The 13709-nt window shown below is 47.8% G+C and overlaps 1 protein-coding gene across 2 annotated transcripts; it reads right to left on the bottom strand.

Annotated features, from left to right (window-relative positions):
* Positions 1 to 1113: 1113 nt before the first annotated feature.
* On the bottom strand, positions 1114 to 13383 carry ETV4 (ETS variant transcription factor 4). 2 transcript variants are annotated; one of them, XM_032711429.1, is made up of 12 exons: positions 13275 to 13383; positions 13094 to 13187; positions 12869 to 12916; positions 10007 to 10060; positions 8482 to 8602; positions 7777 to 7935; positions 7155 to 7399; positions 5418 to 5492; positions 5252 to 5320; positions 4732 to 4904; positions 3589 to 3690; positions 1114 to 2965 (listed from the first exon to the last, which is right to left on the bottom strand). In XM_032711429.1, the coding sequence occupies exons 1-12, from the start codon at positions 13317 to 13319 to the stop codon at positions 2744 to 2746; spliced, it is 1407 nt and encodes a 468-aa protein (XP_032567320.1). In that variant the 5' UTR covers positions 13320 to 13383; the 3' UTR covers positions 1114 to 2743. The 2 variants fall into 2 exon arrangements, with proteins under 2 accessions (XP_032567320.1, XP_032567321.1); XM_032711430.1 differs by having other exon boundaries at positions 4732 to 4901.
* Positions 13384 to 13709: the final 326 nt, after the last annotated feature.

The raw sequence follows: 13709 nt of genomic DNA, 5'->3' as shown, positions 1-13709 counted from the left end.
TCAGTCTCTGGCTTATGGAAACCTCCATGGGAGTATTTTATAGGGTTGTGTGGGAGCTGCTTATCTTCCTTCTGGAAGCTCCTGGTCATTTTCAGGACCATCAGGAGAAAATTATGACTTCTCTCTTACCTCCACCATCTTTCCCATATCAGCTGCCTCTCAGTCTAGCTAAACTGGAAATGCAGAGTGTATTTATTGACTCCCAGCTCTCTGATCTGGTTATTATAAATCTCTGCCCTTTGGAGGTCACTGCCCCTCAATGCTGAGAACCTGATCTTGCTGATTCCCAGAACTGCTCTGCAGCAATTGATCTGTTGTCCTGACAGTACAAACCTGAGTGAAACATGGAGCTAAAATTTCATCCAAATGTGAACCAGCTCCCTGAATTCCCATTCCAGAAGATGTGTTGGGCAGAGGGTAGCCCCAAGAATACTGGATAAATGTAAAATCCATGGGAATCCTGCAGAGGGAGATACCAAAGAAAAGCAAGCTGCCAGTCTCCTTTGTTAGAAACAGCGCTGCTGCAGGGTGCAGCCTCCAGAAGGCACAAATGCTTCCCTTGAAGGGACCTCACTCTTGGTGTGAAAGTGCTTCTCCCTCTAGAGAGAGGCCCACATCAGTGGCTGTGCCCTGGTTGGCTCTGCACCAGGGGCAGGGTGCCACACTCCTCACTGTGTGCCCTGCACTTCCCTAGTCCTGCTCCCAGCTCTACCTGTAGCACATGCTCACTTCCCCGGGAAGTGCTGCTGCATGAGGCAGAGCTGAAGTTCAGGGAAAAGCTCATTAAAACTGTGGAGCTTGGCTCAGGGGCCAGTGTGCTGGCAGTGTGGAGCGTGGGTGGTGTTCTCTGCAGCTGCAGAGAACTGTTCCCCTGACACCAGGTGCAGCTGGAGGTTACATGTTTCACTGTGATCTTTCAGGCCTGGTTTGTGAGCATGTCAAGGGAGCAAAGTGTTCATTTCTTCAACTCCATCAAGATTCAGAAGTAAACATGCATCCCTGAGCCCTCTGGATCAGCTACCCAAAGCTGCAAGCTGGTGCCAAGGAGCTGTGCAAAGCAAGCTCAGGAGGTAAGGGAGGACCAGTCAGGGGCTCAATGAAGTTGCACTGGCCAAAGATGTAGACCGATTTATTAATTATAGTATTTTTACACTCATAAATAGTAAAGGCAGCTTATATCCAAGGGTTCCTCTTCACCCTCACTTCTGGGATGCTGGGTGGGCACAGGGCATGGCAGGAGGGCCAGGAGCTGCCAGAACACCAAGTCTCTGGAGTGCACAGAACACAGAACAGGCTGCTCTGAGCATCTGGCCTCTCCTCAGGCAGGGAATGCTGCCTTTCATGGCTCTCTTGCTCGGGGACAAGGCTGGGAGGGTTGGCATTAGCCATGCAGGGGAAGGTCATTGGGAGAAATCAGGCTTTCAGTCAATATGCAGAATTTTCTCTACAGGCTACCATGCTGGCAGGATTGGCAATGCTGTGTATTCAGCAGCTGAAAAATCATTATGAAGCAGTAGGAAACAGGCTTTTTCTGTATGGGTACACTGTACTGCTCCTTGTCTAACTGGGAACGTGGTTGGAGCTGCTAATTAAAGACATCTCTTAATAAGGATGTGGTACTCATTATAAATGTTCACTATTGTGGAAAACCTGTCAGTCCCTGCATGGGGCTGCAGAGGGAGCTGCCTTTTCAACATATCAGGATTTCCCTCAAACATGCAAAGATTTGTGGAGTTTAAGACTGAATTCCAATATTAAGAACTATGTATGGTTTAGGTTACTTTGTACAGCATTTTTATCACACCTCCACCAGGTTCTTTTCTTGCCTTAGATGACTTTTCTAGCCAAGCCCAGGATGGGCACACTCAAGAGCCTGACAGGTCTTCAAAGATCCTGAGGATGTTTGTTGAAGAAGTTGTTCAGTTTGGAAAAGCCATAACTCTGTGCTGAGCTGGTGTGTCAGGCCTTGCTGCTTCCCCCAGTCCCTCTAACTGAACATGGCATTGGCTTTGACCTGTGTCCCAAACCAGTGCAATCAGGCACCTCTCTAGTTCCCCTAAATGGTGGTGTGTCATCTGCTCCAGGACTGCTCTAATCCTGGCCAGTGCTTCCAGCTACCCTTGTGCCTGAAAGTCCTAGAATGAGCAAGGAGGTGATCAGGCAGGAGCATGCACATTCAAAACAAGTATTCCCCCAGGGAGGCATAAGATCTCTGACCACTGTCCTGCAGCCATCCTGAGAAGGCAAGACTGACCTTTCAGAGGTGAGTCCCTGTGGTCAGAGCTGAGGGCAGGTCACACAGAGGTTCAGTACATGTACTGGAGGAATAGAGTCAGCAGCAGCCTTGTAGTATTCTCATATGTGGAAAAAAAGCCCAGTGGGACAGCATCCCCTCCCTCTCCAACGAGAGGGACTGCACCAGGCGGGTTTGATCTGGCTGGAGGCACCAGTTACCCGACGTGCTGCTGAAGCTGTAGCTCCACTGCTTGGAAGACGTCTGCATGGCTAAGAACATGTCCTGTCCTGACACACAGGAGGGGTCTTCTCACAAGCACACAAGAGCCCTGTCTGCTGAGAGGTGGTTATCCACATGTGTACCCGAACACTTGTCCTGACCAACACAGGTGTTCATAGCTTAGTGCTGGCCTGAAAAAATGCTGATACCAATTGAACACTAACCAGCTATCTCCTATACACAGCCATGTATAGAAGGTATATACACAGCACTGTGCTGTCACCAGTGCTAGTAGGTGTAGCCTTTGCTGTAGAGCTGGGGAGGGAGGCTCCCAAAGTCTGGCAGGTAAGTGGCATTTTCATCCAGGTGGGAAAGAGGCACCGTGTCCTCCTCGCTGATCTGCCGCTCGAACTCTGCCTTCAGCGTTGGCCGCTGGTTGTCGGGGAAGGCCAGAGAGAACAAGGCCTCAGGCTCACACACAAACTTGTACACGTAGCGCTCCCCAGCCACCTGCAGGGAAGAGATGAGGTGAGGTGAATGCTGCAGGCCCACAGGCAGCACTGGGCAGTGCTGCTCAATGCCTGGCAAGGCCTGCAAAAACATGGGAGTCACGTCAGAGCTGTAAACGTCTCCTTGTGCTGCCTTCCTGCTGCTCTGATCTCCCCTGGAGCAGCTCCTGGGAGAGGGGATGCTGCCAGGGGACTCTTTGTCCAGGTAACAACAGCATCAGCAGTCCCTGAGCAGTCTGTACTGTGATAGTTGCACTCTCACTTATCTCTTTGGTGCCCTGGATCTGTCACAGACCGTCCTTACTACATAGGACAAAGCCTTGGGCAGCCTTTCTCTCACAAAAGCAAGTCTAGACTGATTGTATCTCCTTTCAGCTGCATAATTTCCAACTTTCCTGGCTGTAGACATACACAGAAAAAGAAATCATGATTCTCCTTTGTTTTATTTCTCATACATTGACTGCATTCAGCTCCTTCCCAGCTTCCCTGTTTGACAGCTGCAAAGAGAGATCGTGGGGGGAGAAAGCTTGGGATGCCTGGCTAGCTCAGGGATATTCTGTGCCTGTCTCAAACAAGAGAAGCATCACTTAAAAGTCATAGTCTCCTCCTGCTTTGCAAACTGACCTTCTGCATGATGCCTTTTTCATAATAGTAGCGAAGGGATCTGCTCAGCTTGTCATAGTTCATGGCTGGACGGTTCTTTTGGATCCCCCACAGCCTGGCCACCTGCAGAATAAAGCAGGATAAAGTGTGGAAATGTCTGTGAACCCAACCCAAGGGCAAAAGAACATTATCTAGCTGGTTCTCTTTTGAGGAGTGACACCACAGCACACAAACATTTAAATAATAGGCTCATCAATAATTGAGCAGCTTTACATCAAGAAGAGTAGAACTCAAGCTGAAGCACTCTGAATCACAGAGAAATTCTCCTTGACCCTACAGGGCTTGTTTGCTGTCATCACTTCTCCTCACTCTCCAATACTCTGAAAGTCTGAGGGTGCTAAAGAGCTGCTTCATGCCATGCTACACTTACTCTTCAAGGGTCCCATGTTTGTCAGGAGCTGAAGTGTGAAGGAACACAATGCAAGAGCCACGTGCCTTCCTATTCCTACATGATTTTCAGCTTTGTCTGTGAGACTCAGAAATCCATTGTAAGCCTATATCAACCCACCAAAACAATTCACCTGCACTGAAAGTGCCCATGAAAGTTGATATATAGCAAGAACAGTGCTAAATGCAGCTCTAGTTGAAAATAGATGTGAACAGATATTACAGACACATCTCCTGGATTCTGTCAGGCATCACTGTGTTTTTTGGAACACGGCAGCATTAGAAATTACACCTTGGTAATGTCATTTTGATATAGACTAGGACATATTTTCTTCCAGTTTCTTATGAGGACTTCTGCAATCAGTAGGGTTCAAAACTCCAAACCTCCATATCAGACTCAAGTGTGGAGCAAGATAAGACAGCACAGGTCACTGCAAGTTTGAGATTCAAGTATCTAGGGAAGGGAAGGCAATGGGCAATTTGACTCGCTGCATAGCTGAGAGTCTAAACTCACATATAAACAGCCTTCCCTAAACCTGATATTTGTCACCCAGGTGTTTTTGACCTCTTCTGAAAACCTTGACTTGCTGCAGGGTCTAGAGAGTACCACTGGTAGGCAGAAGCTTCACAGGAAAGAGGAAAAGCCACCTGGGAATTTGCAGCCCCAGAAACAGTGGCTGCTTCCCCTCAGCCTGGAGAGAAACTCCATGGTATCACCTCTTCTGGCTCAATGAGCTTGAACTCCATCCCTCTACCAGTCCAGGCAATGAAGTGGGAATTGGTTGGGTCATCCAATAGAGCCACAAGGAATTGCCAGAGCTGGAGAGATCCCCGTCTTTGGTAGGGAGGTCCTTCCCGGTACCCTCCAGCTTCCTGCTTGATGTCCCCTGCTGAGAACAAACAAAATGTTTCTAAGGACAGCAAAAACCATTGGGAAAAAAAAAAAAAAAAAGAAGAGACACATTTAATGTTTACCTGGAATATTTCATTTCACATGAAACAGAGTGGCCAAAATCAAAAGCAGCTCTGATGAACCTCACAATTAAGCTACTTATGCTAGAAGGCCTGTTTGCTGCTGAGAAAGCCCAAGAATTGGGATACTGAAAAGCTGAATATGAACCACAGCTAACACACCTGCAAGAGCACAGCTTAATGAACTATGTGGACACTGGTCAAGTGACTAGCAAAGATGCTGGGTAACCCCATCTTACACCCAAACCGTGAGCCTTTCTCTAACCTTCAAATTTTTCTGGAACAACACAGACATCATCAGTAAAGGACCTCATCTGCTTGTCGTAGCTGCAGCCTGAAAGAGAAAGCAACACCAGCAGTCACAGCCAGCCAGGATGGTACCAGAGGGCAATTCCATGCAGGGAAAGGAAAACAGTCACTGCTTTTCCTACCTAATGTGTCTTCTGTGTTTGAATGGCTTGGATAACTCTCAGCATTTACGTACATGGAAGCACAGTCAGGAACATCTACAGAACAATTAACAAACTCATTTGTTTAAAAAGCACAGGTGGCAGAAAGATCTTACTCTCCAGAGGTGGACAGGTGAGTGCAGCTGTCTGACCAACATCCTCTTAGGACCCTCCCAAAGGGTTAGTGTCAGAAAGATAACTACAACTTCTCCTGCATCATCTTTCCAATCATGCATTACAGTAGTAAGTTTTTGTGGCACTATCACACAACATCCTTCAGAGTAGCTGGGATAGTTAGCCTGTCACCTCTGCACCACTCTTCATTCAAAATCTTGGACAACAGGCTAAGTTGGAATAACACCTCTCCCTCATCTTAGTTTAAGACAACTACATCCATTCCCAGGTAAGAAGGTATTACATTTTTCATACATTCATGTGATAATCTAAACAGAGCAGTAGCATCTGAATGTTTCTGCAGACAGTGTCTCACAAATGTCATTTCAGATGTCTCAAGTCTCCCTGGCTTTTTCACATCATGATGGGCATTCTCAGAAACAATTGAGAAAACAAAAAGAAAAAAATAGCCTGAGTTTAAAAACAAGCAGAAGGTCTTTCCATGATCTCTGTAGTGTGTATTGCTGCCTGAGCACTGCAATTTGTGTCTTCTGTATCTTGTGTTTTCTGAATCAAATCTATTTTCTGTCCCCAGCTGAAATGGAAGCTGTAACTGGGAGCTTTGGGAAGATTTATCTTATGTTTCCCTCACACTCCTGTGTACAGCCATTGCTTTCAGCAGAGATTTTGCTGATGCTGAGGGAAGAGTACTCTGAGCTGACAGAGTGGGTCTTATTACAATCATAAACTACTCTCACAAAAAAGCATTCTTCTGGGTTTGCATTTTCTTCCCCTGCCTGCACAGAACTACCCAGTGAAAGTGTAATATCAGCCTCACCACAGTGGTGGGTTTTATACCCCCATGGGAGCTTTTTATTTATGTATTTATTTCTGCTAAAGGAAACAATTCAAGATGTCCATTAAAATACCAGGAAACCAGAAGTAACATTCCTTCTGGAAGAGGCTATTGCAATCTCAGGGTAGCGAGTCTTTAGACAGGTCTGCTGAAAAAATAAGATTTATTCCTTGTGGAAAAATAAGAGGATCACCTGGTGGACCTGGTATCTAGAGAGCTATTTTTGGAATGATAAACTTCTTTTCTCTTGTGATCCCCTGAAATCTCTGTTCTCTGTGCCCTGTTTCTGTGGGAAGTAGCAGGTGGAAGCTGACACTCCAAGGGACACCAAGCAGTACAATGGCACTGATGATGTGAGTGGGATAATCATGAATTTTGAGAGTCTCCCCACTGGCTACTTATTCCCTTGGGGAAAAAAAAGAAGGCAGACTTTAATCTAGTTTGAATGAATTTAACATCACCTTCTACCTCCTGTCTTACTAAAGCTCCCAACTATCTACCAGAAGGTCTTTCTCAGAACATGGCACGGAAGGTGAATGTCCCACCTTTACCTTGGATGCAGCGAACAGATGGAACTGTTTAAGTTTCCTGCTGCATAGCCAGTTACCCAGGCCACTTTCCCAGACCACACGTGCTCCTGAAGAACTATTTCAAAGCCCAAAGCCCACCAGTGATGGATGTTCACCCAGGAGTTGCTCACTCCCACTGGTGCCAGGTTTCTGTAGTCAGAAAGAGCTCCTCCTGCCCACCTGAGTCATACATGTAGTCCACCTGCTCCTGCTTCACCACCACAGCTGCTGGGTACTGGTGGCTGCTGCCTGCCTGGCTTTCTTGCTCATATCGTGGGTCATGGTGCTCCTGTTTGAAGCCCTGATGAGGGTACTGGAGGCAGGGCTTGGGCATCTGGCACTGGTAGGCAATGGGGTCTTCCTGGGCCACGCCTTGGGAGGAGGGGAAAGAATGGCACATCTCCACGGGGGGCTGATAACCAGAGCTGGAAGAAGGGAGAGGACATGAGGTGGCTGCTTTCTTGGCCCCCCTGGTTTCAGCCCTGGTGGGGGGCTGGTTGAGGGACAGAAACTTCCTCAGCCTCTTGCAAGGGCTGTAGGAGCTCACTTAGAGCTGGGGAAGGAAGGGACCCCAGCGAAGGGTGTTTCCAAGGGTAGCTGCTGTACAGCCCATCATTCACAGAATCCAGCAGGGGTAAGGTTATGGACTTTGAACCCTGGGCAGCAGCAGTGGATCCCAAGGGGATCCTGTGCTCACTGTAAACAGAGCACTTCCATCTGGATGCTACAGCCCTTCCTCCCTGAATCACCCAGGAGGGAAATCCTCCTTGCCAGTGGCTGCCTCTTTCTGGCAGGAACTCACCCGTTTTCACTGAGGTATCCACAGCTGGATGTGGAGTGGGGTGGCCCCACAGGGCTCGGGAAGCTCCTGTCCTGTCTAGGGAACTGTTGGAGTGGTGACTGTGTCAGGATTCCTGGGCTGGGGGACTTGATTCCGACTCGTCTGGGTTGATCATAGGCACTGCAACAGTCAGACAGATATTGGAGCGTTACAGTTCTCCTAGAAGGACTTGTGGCAGCACCTGGGAACAATATATCAAAGGCAAACATGCTGTCCCTCTGTGCAGCCACCTAGGCTGACAAACAGAAACACCCTGCTCTCTGTTAGTTGACCCCACACACAGCAGCAAAAACCCTTCAGGTAGAAAACCAGGGAAGGTGTCTGTGCTGAAGAAGCCACACTAGAGCTCAGGTAAGGGCTTGGCACTATGGGCAGTGGTGTCAGGTGTGGGACAGCTTTTGGAAAGCAAGGGGAAGAGGCATGTGGTAGATGTCAAGACTGTGCTCAGCATGAAGAGGAACAGCACTAGGGAGAAGAAAAAAGAGGCAAGCCCAGACCCACCCTGCTCAGCTCTGAGCTGCCCAGAGCAGCTGTCTGAGCTGACCCACCCTTTGGTCTGGACTGAGCACACAGGCAGGGCTGTTGTCACACACTCCATTATTAGATAATGCAGTAGCACTTTGTTTCAGAGCAGCTCCTGTCTCTCCCCTGTGTAAGCCACGTTACCTGGTGTAAAGGCACTGCTCACTGTGGGGCTGGAAGGGCTGCTCGTGGCTGCAGGACAGGGGGGCTTCCGAGGGGCTCTGCGGCTCCTTTTTGATCTGAGCAGGAGGGCTGTGAAAAGCTACTGCTGGAGGGAAAGGAAAGATCAGGTTGACACTTTTCCTCTTTATGGAGAGCTATGATTGTCCACCATAACTATCAGTGGAGATGCCACCACCTTGTCCTTGTTCAGGTGGCTCTGAAAGAAACAAAATGCCAACATGCACAGCTGCTCACTGCACTTCCCTGAGCACTGCCCTGCATTTAGTGAAGTGTGTATGATACATCAGCCTTAAAAGAGCAAATCTAAGGCAGTGCTAACATACTCTATGATGATCCAGAGCACTTTGAGAAGGATTTAGAGTGGCTATGTCCTAAGCTATTAGGGGCTGGGACAGACATTTTCTGTTACAAGGTGTAGCTTGCACATTATTTTTCAGAACATAAAAGCAAACTTTTGATTTGCATTATGCAAAGTGGTCTTTGCCATACCTGGGAACCATGTCTTGTGAGTAGTATTACCATGCAGCACTGCATTAAATTATAATACACTAATATGATGACACATTGGAGATGTCCTGATAGTACAGTTTGTCCTACAGGAAAATAAAGGTAAGGTTTTTGTAGACACAGCAATTACAAAAGTTTAAGGCTTTCCGTGGGAAAATACCACTGTATATATTGCATAAATCCATAAGATCACAGAGCCTCCTGTTGTTTCTGGCTCCTACTGCTCCTCAGGCAGGACTGGCTCCTGTGGTTGATCCTGTGGCTGCCGTCAGTCAGAGCAGAGGGACCTGTTCACAAACAGCTCTGGGCACTGTCCAGACTGAGAGAGGGCTGAGTGTGCTGACCCAGCCCTCACTCCACTCTCTCCACACCTGGGATGGATTCCTTGTTCTGAGCATGACACTCCTGCATCTGTGCAAACACTCCAGGCCCAGGGAAGGGCCAGAAGAGAAAAGAGTCTTTCTGTGTGTGGGGCACCCATTTCCCTGCCTGTAGCAACCCTTTTCAATGTATGGAGCAAACAGCTATATACAATCCATCTAAAAATGCTGATTGGTCAGCTGAGTCTTGAGGGTGAAAAAAATAAGTTGTCTCTCCAGTGCACTGACCTCTGTGGAGATTTCAAGAAGCTGGATGTGTTAGGAGCAGCCAATGCTTTCCAGACCCTTATAGCTGGAACAGGCTATTACATTACAACTGACTCATGAATTCACTCAGAGTGAAACATGGGCCCATCCTCAGTTCCGGGTCAAAAAGAGGAAGAAATGAGATATATGACTCAGAGACCAAGCCCAGCTGTGCTGCAGGGCCAAGTCCAGGGAAAGGAGGTAAACAAGAGCAACCAGTAAAAGTGTTTCATTTCAGTTTTCATGGGGGAAGCTGCTCTGGACAGAGAGGAGGGGTGTCTGCACAGGAAAGGCACCAAAATTTGAGTTTGCCCTTCTCCCCTGAGACATGTGATCTTCCCCGTGCTACTTACAGTTTTCTGAATGAAAGTCAGGCACAAACTGCTCATCACTGTCTGGAACCTGAGCTGTCAGGAGAGACAGAGAGACAGAGAGAGACAGAGAGAGACAGAGAGAGACAGAGAGAGACAGAGAGAGAGAGAGAGGAGGCAAAGAATTAGTTTTGGCACTTTGTACAGTATAATTAACAGTACAGCAGAAATAAGTCTATGCAGGAAAGATCTGAGCTTTCTGCTGGGATGACTTTAGTGACTAAGGATAATTTCCCTCTGGGATTAATGAATAGTGGTGTGTCCTGGGAGAAACTGCAGGGAGAGAACCTTAACCACAGCACATACTGTGTTAGAATATTTTATTACTTCTAACAATTACTTTTACATCCCTTTTAGTGCAGGGAAGGGAGAGCTTGCAGCAGATTGTTATTTGATAAAGTCTGTCTCTATTGCTGAAAGAAATGCTGCTGCCAGTGTATAACAGACAAACCTGCAATTTCTGTTATTGCAGAGTGGACAACAGATTGCTCTCCCTCTAGAGCAAAACTTTGCTCTAAAGCAAATATGATGTAGTCAAAGTTAAGGGACATAAGGAATGGAAGCCCACTAATCTCAGTCACTTGAAGCTAACCCAGACAAGGCATGCCAAAAATAAACCTCAGGGAATAACACCACACTAACAGGCAGAGAATCAGAATGGAACTACCCAAGCTCTTCACACTGACCTGTATGACAACAAACAAACTGGGACTATAAACAGTAAAATGTGGGGAACGGAGGAAAAAACACCTAGAAAATTCATTCTATGAATTGTCTTTAAAAAGCAACATGGAAAGAGAAGAAATGACCAGGATCACAGTGTATGAGGCGAGTTTGGATTTTGCAGCCTGTGTCCCTGAGGCTCTGTGGCATTGCTGAGGATCTCATTAAGGGAATTACATGCTGAAAGCAATAGGCCACAGAGGAGATGTGAAATGAAGGGCAAGGCTGAAATGAGAGCACACAGCCTCACTGCTGGGCAGGGATGTTTGCAGACAGCCACAGACCTGTACTAGAAGGCTAAAGTGAAAGTTGCCAGAAGAAAATGTCAATTTTTATGTTCATAATCTACTTCATACTGTTGCAATACAGACAGAGGTTTTCTTGTTCTCCCCAAACCAGCACCTACACTTAAAAGTCTTGTTTCAGTCACTCAGGCATCGACACAGGGCCCCCATTTCCCACCCTGCTTTCAAGAGCACAGGGGCTTGTGTTCTGCCCAAGGACACCCAGAGATGTGGATCTCCACCTCTCAGTCAGCACAGGGACCTGCCTCTGCCACTCTTCTTCAAGGAAGATTTTTTTGTTGTTGTTTCTCTGAATGCTGAAGCACTTTTATAAATTATTTGACTTGAAACTACTTCCACACAGTTAGCAACTGCCAGCTTCACCCCAGTGCAGTCCACCAGATTCTGCTAGAAATGGTGCAGAGGAAAACTAGATTTTTAGTAAGAAGGCCTGGGATTTTTCAGCATGTGTTTCTTTTAAGAGTCATCTATATGCAGAATTATTCTTTGAAAATGAGAAGTCAGGCATTAATTGACATTTAGAGTATCAAAAATACTCTAAAAAGATAAAAAAGAGATATCCCTATGACTGAAATCACACAAATATATACAGTGATACATACACACACACACACAGATGTATATGTGGTTTAAATTCATTAACCTTTTAGGCTGATTGCTTATTTCCAGTTTGCTTCCTTCCTAGGTTTGTTTCTCTTTTATTTCAAAATTAACAATAGACAACACCAAGAACTGTGGAAAAAAAAAGCTACATTTTTTAACTAAATGTGGAAGAGAATAAATAACATATTTCATATTTTTGCTTTTTATTCTGCATTGTTTAGGAAGGTACTCTTAAGTGATCTGTTGCCTTCTTCTGGTGAACAAATGCTAACATGGAGACATGGAAAAGACATTAATAAAAATATTTTCACCATTCAGGAAAATATTCTGGCATACAGGTGAATACATAAAAACAAAAAGAGTTTGCTTCAAAGAGTCGCTTTTCTTGTTAAAAAGTCTGGAAATGGGAGTTGCCATGGGAGAAACTAGTTCCACTATATGTGGTCTGAAATCATAAGCCAGAATATTAAAGCACATATTGAATTTCTCAAGGGTTTCACTTGCACTCTGACCACATGCTATGGGCTATGCAAAATAAATAAAATAATAATAAAAAAGACCTCTGCCTATAATCCAAACCCATTCAATAAGGTTTGCATTATCCTTTCCTAATCTGGTATTAAAGCAGATCACCTCTTTCTCTTTTTCTAGGAAATGGATCATCTATAGTACTGGAATTGAGTAAGTTCACCACTCTGTTTAAAACTAGTTTAATTTAGAATTAATGGGACTCCCTGGAATTCGAAGTTTTCCTTGAGGTTCAAAGGCAAAACAATTTAGATATCAAACTCAAAGGTGTTAATTCCAGGAAGTTCCCCACAAAGTATTATGGAAAAAAAAAAAAGAGAGAGAGAGAGAGAAACATTTTGTTCCCCAAATTAAAAGAATACTTTATTGTTTAAGAAAATACCGACGTTCTGGCAAACAACAACGATAAGTGACAAATTAGCATAAAATCGAACCAGTTACAAATAGCCTGAAACGAAAATTGTACCCAGGCAAGCGGGCCAGCAGCCAAGTTCCATTCATAAGCAAATGCCCAGCACAATGGTGTCATTCAGCGTCTTCATTTACTCAAGCCAGAGGTTGGCAAGCCTGAAAAAACCACTTTTGTTTGGAGCCGGGCAAACACGGCAAAGGAGGAGGACAAACCTCACAAGACAAACAACTCAAAGCCGAGCGAAACCAAACAGAGCAAAGGGAAGGAGCCTACCTTCGGTCAGCCAGGTCTCCTGGAGCTGGCTCAAGTCCTGGAACAGCTCTGCAGGAGAAGGGAAAGGATTCTCAGCGGAGCCCTGGGGAGGGACAAGGGGCTGCTCCAGCCCCGGCGGTGCCGGCGGAACGAGGAGGTGGGGACGGAGGCGCAGGGGGAGGACCCGGTCACTGCCCAGACGCCTCCACCATCCCCATCCCTCCCTCCACCCTCAGACCCTCTCACCTTCCGAGTCCTGCGCCGGCGGCACGCCCGGCTCACCGGGAATCTTCCCAGCGCCCTGCACGGCTCCGCCGCCGGACACCGCCTGGCCCGGGGGCTGCTGCGGGAGGAGCGGATCAGCGCGGAGTCCGCGGCCGGAGCGGAGCCCAGCGCGGAACCCCAGCCCGGCGAAGCCGCCACTCACCTGCGGGAACGTGAATGGCACCTGCTGGTCCAGGTACCCCTTCATCCTGCCCGGGCACTACCCGCGCTCGTCGGGCGCCCGGGGACAGCACAGCGGGCGGGGAGCGGCGGGCCGGCCCGGCCGGAGGGGTCCAGGACCGCGATCGGCCGCTCCCGGGCTCTCCCGCCGCCCCTGAGAGGCGGCGACCGCGCCGCAGTTGCCGAAACTTGGGATACGAGTCGGGACCGAGCCCGCCAGCCCCGTGCCGGGACGAGCCCCCGCCGCCCCGGGACAGAAGCCCCGCCCGGCGGATCGGGTCGGGTCCGGTCGGTTCCCCCGCGGTCCCTCAGCTCACGCGGAGCCCGGAGCGGCCCCGCCCCGCGCTCAGGCCTCCGTGGGCCCGGGGGCGACCGCCCATTGGCCCCGCTCGCACGGGCCCCGCTCGCCGCTCCTTTG

Source organism: Chiroxiphia lanceolata, chromosome 26 (assembly GCF_009829145.1).
Source record: "Chiroxiphia lanceolata isolate bChiLan1 chromosome 26, bChiLan1.pri, whole genome shotgun sequence".
In the NCBI taxonomy this organism is placed as follows: domain Eukaryota; kingdom Metazoa; phylum Chordata; class Aves; order Passeriformes; family Pipridae; genus Chiroxiphia; species Chiroxiphia lanceolata.
The sequence above is the reverse complement of the archived record's forward strand: the minus strand, read 5'-3'. Positions and strand labels throughout refer to the sequence as shown.